The sequence below is a fragment of the Neopelma chrysocephalum genome, unplaced genomic scaffold (genome assembly GCF_003984885.1).
Source record: "Neopelma chrysocephalum unplaced genomic scaffold, ASM398488v2 Primary Assembly neopelma1_23, whole genome shotgun sequence".
NCBI classification, from domain to species: Eukaryota; Metazoa; Chordata; class Aves; order Passeriformes; family Pipridae; genus Neopelma; species Neopelma chrysocephalum.
The window spans coordinates 30,856,226-30,878,438 of record NW_020897691.1 but is presented as its reverse complement, the minus strand read 5'-3'; the positions used below and the strand labels follow the sequence as shown (position 1 = coordinate 30,878,438).

The 22,213-nt window shown below is 36.4% G+C and overlaps 1 protein-coding gene across 1 annotated transcript in view; it reads right to left on the bottom strand.

Moving 5' to 3' along the window:
* Positions 1-10,619, bottom strand: part of MAN1A1 (mannosidase alpha class 1A member 1) — a 109,643-nt gene extending 99,024 nt beyond the window's left edge. The window contains exons 1-2 of the mRNA XM_027692310.1: positions 10,523-10,619; positions 88-203 (exon numbers count right to left, since the gene is read on the bottom strand). Coding sequence (XP_027548111.1) covers positions 88-203; positions 10,523-10,619 — 213 coding nt within the window. The remainder of the gene's footprint in view (positions 1-87; positions 204-10,522) is intronic.
* Positions 10,620-22,213: the final 11,594 nt, after the last annotated feature.

The window sequence follows — 22,213 nt, the reverse complement described above, 5'->3', positions numbered from 1 at the left end:
CATCATGCTTTTAATATTAGAACCCAGTCCTCAATTGGTCCCTGGAGACTAAACAGAGCATTAAATGTTCATCAGAACACTACTTACCACATTGAAATCCAAGTTTTTTTCAACCCACTCCTTGGCTTCCTTGAATTCCTCTTTCATTTCCATGATGTATAGTGTATCAAGGGCGTCCACTATTGTTGCTCCTTGTATGTTACCTGAAATACATGAAGAGCAGTGATTTATTTACTTTCCAACAGAAGACTTTTCAGTTAGATCTAATTAATTTAAATTCATTGTAACTTCAAAATCCAAGCTTAATAATCCAACTAAAAATTGGGTGTATAAGCATTCAAGTGGTAACTAGTAATTCACAGCTTTAACTTTGATTCTAATGCCACAACACAACATCATAATATTTTTCTTCCACTAATGAAGTTTTGAAAAGCGGTTCTGATGCACTGCATTTTCAGCCATAATTTTGCATTTTTAAACACTGATGGAACAGTTCAAGGTAAAGTAAAATTAATAAAATAACTTAATAAATCTCAATAATGGAGAAATTACTGATTTTCCAGTTTGGAGTGAAAAAAAATCAGTTACATTTTTTGTTTTTATACTCAGTAATATACACAAAACTTTAAGAAGCTGGTAAGTACTGATCACATTTCAGTTAAGAAAGCCCTTTAAGAAGTATCCTCTCTGAAAAACAATTTTTCTGATACTGTGCACCACCATATAACCTGCACAATATAGAACTGGGGAAGGCAAAGGGCAAACTTGCACAGATGGATTTCTCAGCTGAGGAGAGACTGAAAGACACTAGTTTTCAGAGCAAGTTCTGGTGGTTTGGATAAGTGGCATCCTTCTATCTCTGTTATGGAGATGGCCAAGAGCTAACCTTCACCTAACACTGCAAGATGAAATATCATCAGTTTGTTTGCTCTGGGATGGATTAAATGTTCATCATCTTGTACTGAAAGGTTAATGTGGAGGGTGGGGGAGAAAATACACTCAAACTACTTTCCCACTAGTTCCTTCAAATTTATGATGACCATTTCAAATCACCACTTTTGTCTAAGCAGAGTTTCAGTTCCTATTTACTCAATAGTGTCAAAAATTCAATTTCAACCACTCTACTAAAATTTATATTTACAAACTTGGCTCCTGCAGTTTTCATTATGAATGGAAACCATTGTTATGATATACTTTAGAGAAGACTCTGATACAGAAGTAAACATTCGGAATTACAAAATAATTTAGGTTGCAAGCAACAGAGAAAATAATTAGGTCCAATTCCTCACCTCCACAGCAGGGCTAATGAATCAGGTGAGTAGCTGACTACTTATTCAGGCATTGATTGTACAGGGGGAATAACAAGACAGTAGCTACAATTAACTTTAAAGAACTTGATTATCATCTTGTCTCTTGAAACACTGGATGAAAAAGTAAACTTAATTTTATAAACTTATCAAATATCATAATTCAATTTTCCATATTTAAGAAAGTAATCTACTATTTCAGTCAATTCTTGTGTTTACTGCTATCATGAGTTTCTGCTTCCACATGAAACAGCAAGGTGATCGGAGAGCTCCATATAGCAGGACTGACATCACTTTCTTAACTTAAGCTTTCAGGTATAAAATAATTTTCCATTTCTACCATACTAAACAAAATAATACTTAAGATTATTATAACAGTTACTTGCTACATTTAACAGAATCAGACGCTTTCTGTATTTTAGAAGCTGCTTATACCATCCTTTTTGGAATATCACTTTCCCACTTTGAAAGAACTAATCTATATGTTTTCCTCCAGATATTCCACTAATAAAACTGCAGCATACTTTGGAAAGAACATCATCACATCTTCCCAGAGCTCAGTTAGAGCTTGGCTGCCCTTCTCTCATATTAAAAGAAAAGTATTCCTTTAAACTTGGCTAAGCAACTTTTATTTTTCCTGAGTTCATGAGAAAGTCAGAGTGACTGTGAAAAACTGCTGGAAGACATCTGCTCCACAACAAAAGCAGCTCCTAGTGAACTTATACATCTGAGCTCTACTTATGGAAAAATCATCTGTAACCTGATTTGCTTGAGTGGATTGCGATAGGTGCACCATGCAATGACATTCGTTGTGTTAATCCTCTTGTAATACAGCTAACACCACCACTAAACAGTTGAGCTTTCAATTTTGAGGATTAGTACTTGAGCTGCAACTCACTACTAAGTCAGAAAAAAAGGAGGAGAAAATAAGGAGAAACCTTATTGAGAAATCACCCTTGGAGTCACCCCTTACTATGAATGATTTTTTTTCCCCCTGAATGTGACCTATATGGCCCGCCTCCTTGCAGGCAGACAGACAGATAATGCTAGAATCTCAAGTAGATCTTTATTTAAAATAACTTTTGCTGTTATTCTGAAAGCTCCAGAAAACAGAAAAAAACAACTAATGTGACAATTAGTCAAGTTTGTCTCAAACAGCTGTACTTCAAAATTCTTGATAAAAAACAAAAGAACACAGAATGAATTTTTAAAGTGTCGGTTTAGAGGCCAGAATTATGACTTTGCAGTTTACACTAAGTCAGCTAACAGCATAATCTAAACATAAGAGTATTATGGAAATTGTGATGCTGAACAGTTCATTAATAACCAGTCAGACAAATGGGTGGGGGAGAAGGAAGGCAAAGAAGTTAAATGAACATTTCTTATTATACGATAAGATCAAATACGTCACAAGCCTATATAAGTAATGCTTCTCAAAGCACAGCACATATATTATTAAATACAGTTATAATTCTTATTAGTTCCTGTACAACATTCCCAAGGAATTACATGGCAGTCATGATCTACAAGAAGCAAAGTTTGTTGCTAGGCAATTACAGTACACACTCACATGATACTGAATATTTGGACAGGAGGACTGTTTTGCTATACACCTACAGTACTGGCTATAAATTTGACAAATGGTGAGCACTGCATTACAGAAAGTGCCAGCAAAGTTGCAGTCACCATGGTAGAGTTTCATAGTTGCCCTAGGCAGGAGGAAGATATCACAAACAAGACCTGGAGCAAATTCATACACCTCAGGTAAATACAGATGTCTTGCAGATAATACCAAAAAAACGTATACTCAAGGTAGAGAAAACGAACTTGAAACTCATAAAACATAAGCTCAAAGTGAGTAATTTAGATGATAAAAGAGAGAACTAGATGTACAAGCGTACCAAAGCGAAACATTTTTAGTCTCTACCAAAACCTCCAGACCAAGAACTCGTATATGCTCCATTTTACTTCTTTTGTTAAACTTTTGCTGTGCTCTCTCCTCTTTACTAACAGTATCATTTAGTCCATGTGTGTGATTAATAGAGAACTCATAAACTAGCCTAAAACCTAGTTAACCGAAGAGAATGCAAAAAAAAAAAAATCAGTCAAAATGAAAGTTCCAGTGGACTATCTAGAAACACCTACAGAGATTCTTTTCCAGTTTAACACTTAAAATCTTAAGCAATGATCTGGAAGAAAATAAAAAGAACGTATTGCTAACAAGATTTGTGGACTATTAACCAAGACGGCTTATCACCCAGCATTTTAGAATAGTGTGATATGAAGCACTGAGCAGTCTAGGTCTCCATCTAGTAATGCAGAGTTGGTCCATTTAAACAGCATGCTTTTTAATATCTAACAATGCAAAGGTGTGTGCATGCAAATAAAAAAAGAGATTACATTAGAGAATGGAGTAGCATCTCAGGGGTGGGCAGGAATAGCAGAATAAAAAAAATGATCAGAGGATGAATAACTTTTTATGAGTTTCCAGGGTGACATTGCAGAGAGAACTGCTGTGGATGTGAATGACAACCTTATTAGCACAGCTCTGTGTCTGAGCTTATGTGGCCATATGGTTTAAGAACCACAGCTGGCTTACTGCCAAACACTTCGGAGACTGTGACAAAAATAAGTTTTTATTTGTCTAGTCCAGGCTTTTGGACATGGTTTATATTTTGGCCAGAAGAGTCTGAAACAGAATACTACCAGCATGTCAGAATCAATGCATACTGCTGCACTTAATAGTTTGTTTACAATTTTCCTCCTATTGCTTTTTACCAAGATTGGTTCTCCAGAAGATGCACATTCCTCTTCAGTAAATAAATTTTGAGACACATATACATCAATATACACACATACATGTATATATATGCATGAAACAGATGCACATATATATATATATGTTTGAAATAGATGAAGATTTATGATCTGCAAGGATATCATACAGAACATGACATGGAGGAAAGTTTCAGACATGTTCTAATGCACTGTCTGTTAGAGGATGGAAGCCTTACTCTTCTCAAGTTCTACTGTTTTTCTTTTGCTGACTCTGTGTCATATTCTGAATGGAAGGAAACTGTGGCAAAACACATGACAGAAATGGAAGATAAGGAAAGATGAACTATGAAGTGGTCTGAGGTCAGGTCCCCGACCTACAACAGTTCACCTTCCAACAAGCATCATAAGCTAGGAGTTTTTATTCTTGCATGACTGTAGAAGACAGATAGAACAGCAAGTAGAATGCTGATTTTTCTTCCAGAAAAACAGTTACCTTTCTGTGTTTCTGATATGAAGTATGAAAATTAATATAGGACATTAATATTTGTAATTTTTTAATGTGACAGAAATTCAAGCAAATACAAAAAATAACAGCTAACCCTTCATATAAAGTGAATGTTCCAAGAAGTTTCCTCTATTATCGTCAGAAGAACTGCTCTTTAGGGCTATTTTGTATTTCTGTGGAAAAGAAAATTTTATACATAGCTGTACTTGAATTACACTCAGCCCCACCCTGTTCTTATACTCTTTGCTGTTTTCAGCCAGCGAGGTAAACTTTTTTTGTCACCTTCCAGTTATTCTAAGTTGGAGAAGCTCAGTCAAAACAGATGTATACTATACAATCTATTTTCAGTCTGCCATTTCAGATTCAAAATTCCAGGCCAAACCCCAGAAATTAGCTGTCACAACTTTTTTCTTAATCTGGCCAGTAATAACACTTTTGATTTTCTTAACATAGTAAGATGAGATACTTTGTAACATTAAACATGCAAATTTAAAAAATCAAGCCCGTATCCAATTCTTTTTCAGCTCTATATGCATATACATTGTACATTACCAAATCTGAACTATATTATTCTCAACATATTCAAGAATAGACATAGGTTTGACTAAAGTAACATTTTGTTTTGAGCTGTAGATTTCTTGGAGCATTGTTTCAAAAGCTGACTCAGATCTTAAAACAGTGTTTTCCTTTATTTAAAGTTCACTGAAAAGGTTCCTATCCAATATCATTACCAATTTAAAGTGTCAAGAATGATTAATTATTAAAGTGTGCTATGCCAAAACACGAAACTCTTACTCAAGTACTGGCAAACCCTCAGCAACAATAACATTTCTTATTTCAGTGACTATTACCAGCTGGTAAGAGTGGGAAAAGAAACAATAAGTTCAATTTTCGACAGATCTAGCTTTCCACGTGTAACATGAAACAATACTGTGCTATTTCTAGAACATTCTTCTAATCTCTAGTATTTTATACATCTCTCCATTTTAGAGCCAGTTCTAATATCTTTGTATTTGATAGAGCCTGATTAATTTTTCCTTCATAGCTTATCTCTCTGTTTTCTGTGGAAGCTTTTGGCATCTACCAAACTTCTGGCACACATGCAGCTCAGCCACGTTTTATTATGAACTACCTTCTTTTGTTTGAACATGCCTCCCAGTGATTTGGTATTTCCACCCCTTACAAAAGGTATCATTCCCCACAAGGAACAATAAATCCTTTTTCATCCCATCTGTCACTTTTTATGGACCTCCATATATTGTTCTGGAAAGTTTTCAACCTTTACCACTTATTATCAAGTGTTCCACTTCCATGTATTAACTTAGAATTATATCTTCCATTTCACTAAGTGCCAGTTAAAATTAGGAATGTTAGTTCTCATTTGCTATTTCTAAGTGCAGTTTTCATCTGTTTGGGAATCCTTCTGGGTTTGTGGAACTGCTTGCAGTTTGCCTCTGGTGAAGCTACCCCAACTAACTTATTTGCGCTGTCAAACTTCACTCTGGTCATTCGATTTTTCAGTACTGTGAAATTAAATTAGTTAAATTTGAGAGTGTGACCTCAGCAGCAACAGATCCCTGTGAGAGGCTAGAAATAAGTCTGAAAAATGCCTTTTGGAAACCTAAAAAGACAATAAACACATCTCTGTTGTGCAACATGATCTCCTCTCACAAATGCTGTGTTGAGTCATTTATCCACATATCTGCTAATGTTATTCTTGACACAAGTTTCTATTAATTTAGTTGAGATAGATGGCAGGCTAACTTCCAAAATTAAGACCACATATCAAAATACAAAATTTCAAGGAATCCAGTAGGAACAGTGAAGAGAAAGAAGATTGGGGCAGGGGGAAGATGTTGAAGCCTTTCAATTTAAATTAAAATACTGTTTAAATACATGCACAATTAATTGTCTAGAGCTATATTAACAAACTTACAGTCTAAAGATACACATTGTTATACACTGCAAGACAGCTTTGAATATAACTTTTGGCAGGCTTTAAAAATCTTCATACACCTCAATGCTCCATAAAAGAAACTACAAAAGAACCACTTCAAATTGGGAAGAGCAGGACTTTGGTTTTGCAGATTGTATTTATTAAATGCCTCCCTTTTCCCCTCCAGAAAAAGTCCTTTTTCCCTTGCAGAGACTAATTATACTATGCCCACAAGTTACAATATTATTAAACTGGCAATACTGCACATGAAACACAGCTACAGACAATTAAAAAAGCCCTTCAGTAACAGTAACTTAAGTGCAGAAAACACTTCTAGAAATAGCTCTTTGTTAGTGCAGCAACACTCATTAGTTTTAAAATTAATACAGAAGGCTTGGAAAGGAATAGCTCTTGGGCTGGGGGGCTGGTGGTAGAGTGCGGTGAAAAAAATTGGCAAAATTGTGAGTTTGCCACTTTCACACTAGGAAGGTAGATTAATAAATCTCTACTTTAGCAATCATTGTTAACAGTAATCTGAAACTTTAAAGGTTAAAGTGTTAAAAATTAACAGCACTTACTCAGGGCCTATTTTCTACTGGGTATATTCAGAGAATGATTAGTACTCACAGCAGAAGCCATAGCAGCATAGGAGACATGCCCTGTTTTGCTGATGCACAGGTAGGGTGCAAAGAGGTGCTAAGCTATTCCAATTTATTTGATTAACCTAGAAATAGTTGTATGCTTCATGGAATTTAACTAATAAGAATGACACAGAGACAACAACTGATGATTTTTTGTTTCTGCTTTTTCAAATGGTTGTTACAACACGGTAAGAGCTAATGTGGCAAATAAAAAGGAAATGAAGACAGTACATGGGTGTGCTGAAAAGACATTGCAATGGTCAGAGGCATGTATGTGGCTTTGGCTTCAAAGAGAAATGTTTCAGTTTACATATGTTTCAGTGTTTCTCTAAAGGTATATTATTCTTAGTGTGAACACATGAGACAAAGCAACTTCTGCTCATAACATGAACATATCTACACTCCACCAGTCCAAAGACTCTCTCAACTTATCAAATACACACACTGCTCGCAGATTACCAGTAAGATCAAGGCAGGCCCTTGTCTTCAAAAGTTGTTTTCATGGCCAGGGATTAGGACAAATAAAATATCATTTCCAGGTTCAACAAGAAGTTCTCAGCTACAGAATAGCTCTACTACTATTAATTTGTATGGAGTGCTAAAGAAGAGTTCTTTTTCTTCCCCCAAGATCAGAACCACCAGTTGTCCCTATCCTTTGTCCCATCCCATTGGCCATTTTCCTCTTTTCTTAGTTGAAGTAAAATTTTAATATAGTTGCCAAATTCATGATGGTACATCTATGTTTATTACAGCTCTCAAAAGCCATCTTATTTTTGTATTTCGGAGGAACACATCATGACTTGCCTTCAAGACACAATCATTGTTATAATCCATCTACAAAATGACTTATCATTATAGAAAGGAGCGATGCATTTATACTTTTAAAAATAAGCTTAGAAGCAGTATCATTTGAAAACAACTCTCCCCTTCTGTGTCAGGAGAGCTGTACTTGCAACATATGCAACACAAAGCACCACACAGCACTGGAATCTGTTGTTCCTCACAGTGAGGTACTAAAAGTCTTTGTCCCATAACAGGCACTCCTATTATATGCAAAGCAACATAACTGCAGCGATTAATTCATAGAAGGAGAGGTGTTTAAAATTAAAGAGCTGGATAATGAAATATGCTCTATCTTACTAAGACAATCAGAAACTTGTATTTTGAAAAAATTGAGAGCTGGTAGCAAGAAGAAAAGACAATCATGACAAATTGGAGATAGTTATGACGTATGACAGTGAACTGAAGGTCTTGATTTCTGAAGATTATAAGGAAATTCACAGGACACAGAGCCGAACTTATTCTCAAATAATTCAATTCAGAATTACCTTAAAAGTAGTAAACCATTTGTAATCTCTCTTTTTCTTTTAATAAGAAACAGAAACAAGGGAGATAAGGAAATTTGTCAGTCCTTTCACAAAGAAAAAAAACAAAACGCAAACTGATCACCCTTTTCTCTTATCGTTTTATGAAAAAGAAGGTATTCAATTTGTTGAATTCAAACATGAAGGTACAGATCAGATCTAATCATCCCAGGACAGTCAGAGAAATGAGGTTTTGTTTCTAAAAACCAAAAGGAAATTATGGATTCGGGAAAGGGTACTTATGAGACAGACCTGCTTGCAGATATGCTGCTCTTTGGTATTCTGTAAAGTTATTCAGCAGAAAAAGACCTGCTTGCTCATTTTGATTTGTCACCAAGATCAATAAGAGTGAAGATGTTTCTAAGGAAAACTCCTCAGCAATAAGATCTTATACCAGATGACCATGACGAGAAAGTCATCTGCATTTAGACTGACTCTGGCTCTTACTCCTTTAAGTGCAGTTTTACTTTCCAATTTAACACTTGTCCTGTTTCACAGTGAATTGTGCCTGCAGTGATTTAAACTGATACAACATCCACAGAAATCCTGCTTAAGAATTTCACAAGTCAGTACATCTACAGCTTTTTCTGTGATTCCATGCAATATTATTGAACCTTAGAAATTTTCATACCACTTCTGATTCCAACTGAAACTACATTAAGTGTTTCAATTTTCAGGAAATTATGTGCCATTTTGTTGTCCTCCAAGAAAATAGGATTGCATTAAATAGTTCCTCAAGTGATTTAAACTGCATAAGTCACCTGAAGATAATAAATAATTTTAGTTTATTTAAGAAAACAGAAGGAAACAGAAGCATGACTGAACCCTGAAGTTCTCCCAAAGTACTCTAGTTTCAAGCACTCAATTCAGGTCTGAAGTCCAACAACTAACTAGATAATAATTACTTTGTATCAGCTTCGATGTTATCTCGGGTAGACAAGCCGTGCAGCAAGATCAATATAGATGTTGCATTTTCAAAATAATTTTTGTAATCACAACTGCTGTCTCTTAGCAACTTCCAAATATAGTTGAGGATTTGATAAGTGCTCTATTTAGACCGTTTCAGGAAATGTTTCCACTTCAAACTATCTTTTCAAAAAATTCAACAAAGTTAATTCCTGTTAAAATCAAAATTATGTATTGATTTTGTCTCAGTTATAGAAATTTGTTAATTTTTCAGCTTTCTGTTTGGAAAACAGAAGCCATTTGAATACAAAAATTGATGTTAAACAGTTTAATTCTTCATTTTTCTGCAAAACTGATGATTACACTTCAGGGGACTGCTTTTTTACGCTTCCTCAGAATGCTGTTGCTCTCCAGATATTTATCCAGCTGTATGTCCCACACTGGAAAAGTCTTGCCTCTTTACACTGGAATTCTGCAGTGATTTTTGTGCCTCTCCTACTAGAACTTTTCAGCCCCATATTTGTTCTACACCGATAACAACTTGGGTGTTATTTAGCATTACCTGTACAACACTTACAGGAGCAAATAATGGTTATATTAATGAAAGAGAAAGCCTGATAAGGGAGTCTGACTGATATAGATTAACGAGTTTTTTTTTAAGGAATGGAAATAAATTCCGGAAAACTGCAGACAGCTTCAGCCACCTTCAGGACTGTAGAGAGCATCATTTGCTCCTTGTGCAGGATTTCCTTCTTAGAGTTTTTGTTCCCTGTTTATTGAATGTAGCGTCAATGAGTTCCACTCCACAGGAAAAGTTTAAGACAGGGCAGTATTTAATGCAACAAAACTATATCTTTATCATGCAGCAATGCCATGCTCCGTTGATTCTCATTCAGACAGGAATCTATAAAAGTCACAGAAAGCATCATCTTCATTTACTGTTACTTTTTATACATAACAAAAGCAACAAACATCATGCTGCATGACAGAGAGCAGAAAGAAAACATGTTTATCACCTATAAGCTTTTCAGCTGATTTACTGTTTTATGCTAACGTCACTAAGCACAAAAATACACTCTACTCACCAAATAAATTGCTTGAATGTCCTTGCTTAGATATGGGTTTCAGTTCATTTAATCCCCATGCGTAACGCTTATAATTATCCCAGGCATGCTTCATCATCTGTAGGGAAACGAAAGCAGGATTATAATGTTGATTTAGCAAGAAGCCACAGCAAATACCAACTTGAGAATATTCTCAGTATTAAACACATTTATTTCAATTCTTAACCAAATTCCTGTTGTATGCCCTATAACTATGAAATACTCAGTACAGAATAACAATGGCACTGTTTTCCAGGGGGCAGTGGGATGGTTACTATAAGAATTCCATGACTGTCCACTTCTACTGTTATCTGCAACCTTATGGTCAAGACAGTCTAGAAATAATTAGTTTTTTAGGAAGGGAATTCATCGTGTCATATATCAATGCAATTAAGATTTTATTTCCCTTAAGCACACACCTCTGAAACTGAGGGAAGTAACATTTTTAAAGAAGCTTTTTTTCTCCTAGAGCAGGAATTTTTAAGGTCAAAATTAAGCTCACAGTAGTTTTCAGATTCTGACAGAGACTTGCTTGCATAAAACTAGCTGGCTCAAGCTCAATATGGCTAATAACAGTAAAATAAAGCTAAAGTGGCTAGACAGAACAGCTAGGAAAGATTTTGTGTTAGGTTATTATGATATAATCTTTTTGTTACTATGAATTCATCTGTAGCTACTTTCGTATGCCATTTTGCACAAATGGCAAAACTTTTACAAATTAAACACATCACTAAAAAAGCATGTTTTGCATAAAAAGAGGCGCATCACAAATACATACTGCTTTGGGAAACAGCCTCGGGAGCCCAGAACAGCAGCACCATGATAAGAGCAGAGGGCACCCCACATCAGAAGCCAGGGCAGTGGGTTGACTCAAGATCACTTCACACTCTTTACCACCACCACCACCAGACACACCTGGCCCAAACTGTCCTTTTCCAGGGTGGTCCAGATGCATTGCCAGGAGCCCACCTGTTCCTCCTCGAAGAACAATGTGAGAACAATGCACGCAGTGAGAACAATGCATGCAGCTCTGCAGGCCTGGTGATGAACCATTGCCACTCCAGCGGGTCTAACACCTCCCATTACCAACCACCACCCTTAACACCTGCCCAGGAAGAGTTTTCTTTAAAGAAGCAGCACCACAAGCAGCCTGATTTTGCATAACAGAAAAAAAGATTTTGCCTCCTTTTTGTCCCTCTTTTCCTCTTGCACAAGGCAGAGCAGTGTCGGGAATGCCAGAGGTCATCTTCTAGACAAAAAGTGACAATTTCAGACCTTTTCAAAAATACTGCTTCAGGCTGTCAGCTGACAACACGGCTCTGCCCTTGCTTTCAGACCTCTTCTTGAGGCCATGTGTGTCAAGGATAATTCTGTTAAGTAACAGTTATAATCCTAAATTTAAAAGCAGCAGCCTTGGGACATGCTGATAATAGTAATCCTGCACTTTCTCCCTTCCTCTTTCCTTTGCTCAAATCACAGAGAAATTATGTCAATTAAAAGTCTGCATTAAGCCATACTATAATAGATGACAACAGATTTTCTAGAGTACTGCTATACTTATGAGAATAAACATTTCTTTGCTATTTATGGAATCATAAATGCACATCTATCCTGCAGGAAAATTCATCTATGTTAATCTATGCTACAGCCCTTACAGGCCCAGTGTTACAAATGCAAAAATTGGCAACTGCATTTAATACATGAACATTTTCAACCAGAAGGTTAGCCTGGTGTCAGATCTCAGCTGAAAGGCAGCAAGAGGCCCAAAGAAATGGTCTCAGGCCATGGATGGCACCAATATGCTAGATGGCAGGAGCAGCATCCATTGCTTGACTTCACTGCGTAATGGCTTAGGAGCTCTCCAAGGATGGAGCTTTTTGTCCCAATGCAGAACTGATAATAGGCAGCCAAGTGGTAGACTTTATTTCTGTGGGGCATTCCCAATTCCTGGCTACAAGAATCAAGACTACATGAAACCAACCATTTGTCCACAGCATATTTGCTATTTTACCAATTGAAATTTTCTGGTAATTTTGTCTATTACATGAGAAAGACTTATTCTGCCCTGCCATCATGTGCCAGACCTCCAAGCTCGGCTTTAAATTCTCAAAGATTTCAGGAGGCTAAATCCTATGCTTTGTAAAAGCTTATTTTCTCATGAAATCACGTCAGAATCTTTTCATTTGTTTAATCTCAATCAGGGACAGCACACAAAAGGGCTTTTTTAAAACTAAACTTGTAATTAAGTGGCCTGAATCAAAGTGTCTAATGATGCAGTATTATAACAGAATTAAAATTGCTCAAGACAGTACTGCAGTGATCCTTCCCCTTTTCTGTCCTTTTTCACCTAGCACATCCATGCTCCTTCTCTTGCATGAGAAATGCAGTGCTCACCTATTTCCATACCAAGTCAGTTCAGGAAACAAAAACTTTTGCAAGTGAAATTTTTGTTCTGAGGATCATTTTTGTCCCATCTGATCCTCAAGTCAGATTTTCCTAAGTATCAGAGTTACCACGTGGGAAAGGCAGGAACAACTCCAGACCCAGTTCAGTCTAGCCACAACAGTCATGAAGTGCATGATGCCACAAGATGTCTTATATGCACTCAGTTGCCTTTAGTTTTTCCCAATGGATTGATGTGTCAATCATATTGTATCTTAAATGCATGTGTGATTTGGTAATAGAAACCACTCTGATTACCTACTGTTAGTCAATCCCTAGGTAATAAGACAGGAAGACAGTAGACACTACTCTCTAATAATACTTATTATTGTGTGCTAGTGAACAACTGATTTGGGTTTTTTTTCCAAAATGTTGTCTCATTTTGTAACTACTCAGGTATAATTGTTTAATTACTTCTCAGGAAATTACAATGTGTGAATAAAGCCAAGCAGACAGAAAAAAACCTCAACCCACAGTAATTAAAAAAAAACCCCAAACAAACCACAAACAAACCAATAAACCCCCCCCAAAACCAAACAAAACCCCCAAACTACCCACCCTCTCCCCCACAAAAGAAAAAGAAAACTTTAGGAAATATTCCAGTAGGAAAACCCCCACCAGAATCTACTAAGCAAGAGAATCAATTCATCTCTTTTGGCTAATCAAAGTGTTTTTTAAGAACTCTTCCAGAAAGCCTAGATTTAGACAAAACCACCAAGGTTAGTAAGTAAATTTACTCCTAAGAAAATGCACCTTTAGAACATACTTGCTTTAGATATTTGGAGGTCTATGGGCATACAATAAAAGCCAAATGCAGCTCCAAAAGTAGTCAGTGAGCCCTCTAGCGTTTCAAAAGAACGTGAGTCATTCCAACTAGACACAAAAGCGAATGGCAATTTAGCAAAAGGACTTAGTGTTCCTGTGTTACTTGCTGAGCAAATAGCCCCTACATATGAGAGCCAAAAAACCCTACCTCAATCAACACTGCCTGCTGCACAAGTGAGTTTGGGCATCTAACCTATCAAGAAGTCTCAATTTCAAGAATTCCATACATCAGAAATAATCTACATGCTTTCCCTCCTCTGTAAATTACAAAACTATATTAAGTTTTCCACTATGTTAACTTCCTATTTGTTAACAATTTTATTTTCTATGTAAGAATGAAAAAGTTCTAAAATATTGAGGAGCAATTTTAATAGACCCAGCCCACTGATAATTCTTTGCTTAGGCAAAACTCCTAGCACTGGTACTTAGGGAATTAATTTTAACAGCTTTTTGGATAAATCGATCTATATTTGCAGTCTTCCCCCTTCTGTTTGCATGAGACATCCACAAATCATTATCTCCAGATTTATTTTTTTTAATTCACAAGGGCCCTTCTGATCACACCTCTGACTACTTGTACAAGTACTGTTGATCACCTGAAATTTCTAAATAAAGACCTGTTACTGAGAACATCTGTATATCAACACAACATTACCAATCCTGTTAAAAAGAGAAATTCCCAATGAGGGAGAGTCTAAGAGCTTTTGACTAGATGATTCCAGATACTCTCAAACTCCTCTACAGTATAACTAACAAAATTATTTCACCCAATTGCTTTCAAATAATTCCTTATTAGCCTTCCAGGATGTTAATAGGCAGAGTTACATTTGCATAGAGGTATCCCTCAGTCCTTCTAGTTTTACTAAGATATGTTAACAGTTGCAGAATGGTTGGGATTGGAAGAGAGAAATCATCTGGAAATCATCTAGTCCAATCCCCTCCATTAGGGCAGGTTCACGCAGAGCAGGCTGCACAGGATTCTGTCTGAATATCTCCAGAGAAGGAGAATCCACAACCAGTTCCAGTGCTCTGACACTCTCACAGTAGAGATGTTTTTCCTGACATTCAGATGGAACTCCTCATGTTTTAGTTTTTGCCCATTGCCTGGAACCCCATCCTCTAGACATCTGCCCTTAAGATACTTGTATGCAATGATAAAATCCCATCTCAGTTGTCTCTCCTTGAGGTTAAACAGGCCCAGCTCCCCTAGCCTTTCCGCATAAGGGAGATGCTCCAGTTCTCTAATCATCTTCCTAGCCCTTTGCTAGACACTCTCCAGTAATTCCTTGTCTTTCCTGAACTGCGAAGACCAGAACTGGACACTGTTCTTTGAACTTCAAACTCTAGAAGAGCCTGACACCTCACTGGGAAGCCATATGCCGACGTTAGCGAAGTCTCTTTCTGATGGAGTCCTATCTCAGGTCCCTCACAGTCAGATGTGGTAGTGGAAGGTTTGACTAGCTAGCACTGTTTCACTAGTAAGCTGGCTGCTTTTCCATCTTCAGAAAGAAATGGGGCACTGAGTTTTACTTTTGAAGTCAGAAAATGCCAAAACACTAACCCACTTCTCTTGAAGAATAATGAATTGTGCTATTGTAATTGCTATCAGCTAAGTCACTCAGAAGAAAAAGGTGAAGATCTGACATTATACACAAAAGGACCTCTGTATTTCTTTACCTCTAAAAGAAGCATTTTGAAATATAATTTTAAAATCCTTCTCAAACCACTGAAATTAAAATAAAAAAGTAAAATTCAAAACCCAGTAATTTTTTCTCCAGAAGCAAAATTACAGCTGTTTTTTTACAGCTGTAATGTTGGACAACTAAAAGATGATGGTAATGCACTCCAATTCACTGGCATTTTAGTTACCGCCACCTTTCAAGGCACTCTTAATGCACTGTCTACAGAGGACACATAAGTCACTTGAAATCTGCAAAATATAGTTCTATTCAAAAAGGAATACTCATGAGTTCAGGCACAAAATGTTGCCAGAAAACAACAGTAATGTTGAATCAGCACAGTAATAGTGGTATTTAGATGTAAACTACTGCAGTACCAGGTGGAATGAAAATAATAAGGTTTATTTTTAGCAGTTACATGCGAGTGGGGGAGATGTCAGAGGACATTAGGAAAAGAATTAAAGCACCTTCTAGAAGTGGGATATTAGAGGAAAAAAAATAATTCACTGCATGAAATAGTACCATCCTGACCTTCAACAGAGCCATTTAAATGTTGCCAAGACAAAGGAGGAAGGCAGAAGACTAAGGTACTGAAAGCTCCAGAAATGAAGAGACAAGTCAATAAAAAACAAACACCCCCAAAAACCAAAACAAACCTCTGAATAAAATGTAACAGTTTATCTATTAAACTCTCACTGTTAGATTAAATAATCTTTTCTTTCTCAATTTACATGGATCTTTTTACACATTTAAGTTATTCTCACCTCTTAAACTCCTTACCAGAACTACATGTTCACTCAGTCTAGTGTCCCTGCTTCTTCTCTCCTTGCTGCTACAACTAAAATGTCATTCTCTCACAGTCAGCAAGGGAAATTAAGGAAGTCCCTAGAATTAGTAAGAAACCTCAATAGATGTTCCACTTAAACTTTCCTCCTGTACAATTCAACTTGCATGGCTGATGACTGTACTTGGTCTGGTTGTGATGCAATTAGGATCCATTAGAAGAGTCCATATGGTGTTTTGAATTTGTGCTTTTGAATTTGTGCCTGAAATAACATTGGTAACACAGCAATGTTTTGGCTATTGCTGAACAGTACTTGTACAACAACAAGGTTTTCTCTTTTTCCAACTTCTGCCCCTTTTCTACTCCCTCCAAGAAGTAGGATGGAGGGAATGGCTATGAGCTTGAGAGGGGACACAGATGAGATAGCTGACCCCAGCTGGTCAAAGGGTTATTCCCTACCACATTAATACCATGTTCAGCAAAAAAACTGGGGCAGAGGAAGAAGGAGGGGTTTTCCGAGATGGCTGTTCTCAGAGACTGGGCATCAGTTTGCTTGTGGGAGGTTGTGAGTCATTGCCTTTGCATCACTGCCCCTTCCTTCCTTCACCTAATAAATGGGCTTTATCCTGACCTACCAGTTTTCTCACTTTCATTCTTCCTGTTCTCTCCTGCAGCCCTGGGTCAACAGTTGTGTGGTTGCTTAGCTGTTGGTCCAGGTGAACCCAACACAGTGTCTCGTATCTTCAGTGCAGGAAGTTTGTGACCACAACAAAAGCTAGTTTCTTTGCTCTGATGACAATATTACATTAACTGTTAGCAAAAACTCAAGCTTTAGAAAGCCGTACATTCTCACATTCTGTTCCCATTACTGTTAACCAACAAGCTACCTGAGACTCGGTGAATCGGAATCACAGAAGGGTTGAGGTTGGAAGGGACTCAAAGTCATCCTGCCCAAACCCTATCAAAAGACCTATTCTCAGCTGTTTTCAGAGCCCTCAAGTACCAGTCAAATAGCAGCACAGCTAAAAAAATTCCACATTTCAGAAGTCTATTATTAGTAAATGTACCTTTGAATGTACCGCCACCAATTAGGATTACTCTATGAAAAACTGCAGGATCTCCTTCAGCTGATTCACTATCAGTTTTCATAAAGCTATGCTGTATATTCAAGAGCTCTGTTTACTATGCTCTTACTGAATCTACTGATTATAACAGTGAATAATTTTTGGCAATACACAGCCTGTGTTTCTTTAGTTATCAAAAGTATTACATTTGTGTTTCATCATCTTTACAATGGTAATTAATGTAACATTGCACTTTAAAGAAATACAAGTTATTAACTGAGTTTATTGATCTTGTCTTGAATAATAAGCATCTTGAGAACATGAAGTAATAGGTGAATTTTTCTCTGTATCTCAATACATGACACTTATTCTAGCATTAGTAAGCACAACTACATTGCAAAATAATTTCACAATTTCCCTTGTTTCTGAGCATGATCTTTGTTACTTTTGTCAATATTCACTATTATTGCTTTGGTAGTATTTTAAACCTTTTATTTAAATCTTTTCTTGCAGTTCTAACTGTAATTGTACCATAATCTAATGTCTTTTCCATATCGAAGTGTTTTGATCACTTATAACTGCCTTGATTTATTTTTTTAAGGTAATTTTTATCAGTATTCAGAGCTTTTTACCCTGCTCAGACCTGCTCTATATTGGAAATTCTAGATTAAGATGTAGGGTGTTCTACTGCAGTTACTTCTTCGCTAATTAGTTCATAACCTTATCTAAGCAGACACACAGATATGACTAAGAGTGATACATGTCTGGTTTTGGCTTTTTCAGTTACACTGTCTACTGTCATACTGGCCTGCTGAGAACATTTGTTTTAAGCAACTTTCCATAAAACAAAAACTCAAAGTTAACTTCTTGACTGAAGACCAAGATTCACTAGAAAACTAGTTAAAACTGGTTTATATTCAGATCATGTTTTCTGTAGGTAAAATTGTGTCTAGACTTTATTTTCAAACTAAAAATTAGCAATTATAGTTGTATGAATTTTAAACTATTCATTTTCTGTTACTATTTCTTATTCCAGAAACAAAGCTGAAAAAACAATCTCAAATGTACAAAGAAGGTTCATCTCAGTAGATACTATTTACTTTTCTCCCTTGAATCAGACAGATGAAGATAAAAATGACAGACTCGCTTTTGCTACTGGCAATAGAAATCTGTTTTTCACCTTCAAGACACATAAAATAAATCCTGTCACTGTGAACTTTCATTTATATAACCACTTCCTATCTGTCAGTAGGACGCTTATTGCAGATCAGGAGTTTGACAGATTTTTCGTATTTATAATCTCATTTCCTAACACAGCATCATCCCAAGTTAAAAGCAAGGTACACACTGTCAATGTTTGTTTAACAGTCACTGCCAAAGTGACACTGTTACTAATTTAGCAGGTGGATGATAACCATGCTCAGAAGCCTGGAGGAGATCCTGTGAGTGCTTCCTGATGGGACTTCCACTTAGCCAAGAAAAACTGCAAAGGAGTATTTAGTATTAGTTAATGGGCCAGCAACAAGGATTCCCAGTTGTGTTTTCCACTAAGCAGCAGAGAGCAGTTTTGGGAACATTTAGGCGCTCACTGCTTCACTGCTCATTGTGAAAGGAACGAAGAACTCTTAACAACTCACAAGTTCATCCAACAGTGCTGCCCACAGTGTAGGGCACTGCCGCACACTAATTCACTTCCTGCCTGCAAAGACAAATTAAAATAAAAAATCCAATACCTCCATATAAAAAAGGAAGTAAGAGGGAAAATAAAAACATTAAGGCCTATTCTGAGGATTAATTTGTCATTTGTATTGCAAAGCACTTCAAACTCCTCAAATGGAAAGCCTGACAGAAATGCTAAGTATTATTCCCTCATGTGTTAAGTTACAGATAAGCTTCTATTCTTATATTTCTATTCCTCACAGTAGCTTGTAAGCCTCTTTAGTAGTGTATTAAACTATTCAACTAATATTCATCATATGCTGTTCTGGGCATCGTTTGTTAACCAGGGACAGACGTTGCACAGTGCTTCATTCTGTTACTTATTTTAAAAGGAATCAATTATCCTATTAATTCTGTAACAAGAATTTAATTAAAAGGTAACTAAGGAGAACAGGAAATTTGCAGGTAAGGTATTTTCTACATTTATTCTATTACTGCATATTTTATTTAATGCATAAGTAAACAAGAAAAAAGAGACTATTTCATATAAGAAACTAATAAGAACAGCAGCTCTTATGCTTTGATATGCACCAAAAGAAATAAATTAGTTCATTTGAAAATGACTGTATGACACACCAAACATGATAACAAGCTATGTTTTAATCATTTGTCAGGCATACCTCTCTTCATTAAAGAGTAACACACTGCTAAAGCTATGATTTTACTGAAAAACTGGAGATACCAGAATGTTTTACTATTAGTTTCTGAGAGCTAGGCTATAGTGTTTTAATTATTGAATGGTTCATTTTAATAGAAGTCACAGTGTGATAAGGCAGAGGAACTTGAAGGAAGACTAGAGTTCATATGCATACTTCAAGTATTGGTATCATACAGTACAAGCCAATATCTACAGCCTGCTTCTTCCCTGGCCGTCTCACCGCTACAGATACATGAAAAACAAACTATTTCATGAAGCACAGAAGCATCCTGTGTGAGATCCGTTCCTTGACTAATCAAAAACTGTGAAGGCAAGAACAGCGTACAACCATTCCCACAAAGAGCACCATCCTTGCACTTTCCATAACCAAAGGTCTGGCTAATTTCAGCCAAATGAAATCATCAATTTCAGAGAAAGAGAAAAAAAGGTGGTTCAAAAATCTTGCCCATATAGTTACCCAAATGTAATAAAACAGCATTAATGCTACCTTGAACCATCCGGAGTAGATCAGTTTTAGCTCAGTTTTAGATTCATTCACCCAAAGTAAACAAAACAGACATGCAAGAAAACACTATTTCCTTATAAAACTGAGGGGTTTGGATGTTTTTTTTACTTACTATTTTTTATTTCCCCTCCCAGGTAAGCTAGGATTTGAGTATGTTCTGTAGGCATTTAAATATTTTTTCCTGAAAACATCTGCCTTGAAAGCATGAATTAAGATATTGTTGAACTGCTTTGTCCTGCAATTCTCAGTTACTAGTGGGCGAACCAACTACACATTCTCAGTAACTACACCAGTAGAAAAAGAAAAAAATATATCACTGAAGTATAGCATTATGAAATTGAGCATAGATTACATTAATGTTGAAGATGTTCTATTTTCAACTTATTTCAGTTGCCATTTATGCCTTTATACATACACACACAAGATGGAAATCTTAAATGAACCGTCCAACTTATCCAGTTACAAACAAATGAGCAGTCTAAAGAACGAGCTATAGAGCCTCTATCTTACAACTTAGCAACAGTTACCAAGATCTGCATTTCGGAAAAAAAAAAAGAAGCCTACAGCCTGTCACTCAAAACCACTGCATTTCTCCCTAGTTGTCTTCTTCAAACACTTAACAAAAAAGTCAAATTCACACTTTTAATCTCTGTGATGGACAAATCAGTGATGCTCCAATGTTCTGTTTTCTTTTCCTAAGGAGAGTCACTGTTACCTAATTTTTAAAGAACCAAATCACACAGATGTTTTCTGTTACTGAAACGTCCATCAAAAGAGAAACATATCACATCATAAGGTAATGTGGAAGAACTGAAGTCATTGTTCATTACTGACAATAACCAGAAAGAAAGCTGAAACATTTTCACTTAAAACAGAAAAGCACTAAAGTGTTGTACAAGAAAATAATGTATTTCTTTGATCTTAAGCAGAATTAGTAGCAGCCTCTGAAGATCATGCGCAGTTTGACTAACATCATAAAAAGGGAAAGAAAAAAGAAAACAATTCACGGAATTACTACTCTTACGAAGAATAGAGGTATACACAGACTCATCCCACTCAGTGTAATTTTTTTTCCCTTGATTATTTACGACTTGCTACAGTTTCCAAGAACTCCCAAGCTGAACAGTGTGAACAGTTAGGTTCCTGCAACTGCATGATACAATCATGCTTTTGTTCTCTATTTTTTTCCTACTGATCTTTAAAAAGTTATTTGATAAGGTTTGCTTCTAATTAGATTATAAATTATTCATGGCATAGACTGTATCTCCTGCTTGTTCATTAGGTACCTGGCACTCCATAGCCATGTGGCTAGCGAAGTTCCCAATCTCAGCAGGGTAATGCAAATAAAAAAATAAGCACAGTGTTATGCAGTACGACACAGCCACATGAAGTGATTAACATCAAGGTGATTCAAGCTGCTGTTTCAGAGCACAATTAAAATTCACAAAAATGAAGTAAGATGGATTTAAAGAACCTGTTTACTTTCATACATTTTGAACCTCAGTCTCACTTACATGCTTCTAAATTTTACTCTACTGTTAAAGTCAGTAAGTGACAGAGTTTTGGCCACCCTGTTAAATGGAAAGTATCAGTATGTCCAGGCCTATCCAGGATGTCTTTAAGACAAAAACCAAAGAGGAACAACAAATAAAAAAGTAACAACCCTCCAGAAGTTTCTCCCTGTTGCAGAATGAGTCTACATTCATCCCAAAATCTTGTTTCTCTACCAGGGAATTGGGAGTGACAAGACAGTATCCTTGACGGTAAGAAGTCTTAGTTGTGATAGGAATGCCAGACTAGCTCTGAAAGGGAAAATTTCAGATGTACTTCCTAAGAGAAATTTTTCTTTAATTGTATTCTCTTTTATTTCATTGCATTTGATTGAAGCAAGTACTTATCTTCTTTTTCTCTCTCTTTTTTTTTTTTTTTTGGTAGCTTTTTTTCTTAAGGAAGAAAATTAAACAGTGAGCCATGCATTATTAGTAGATTTGGGACCA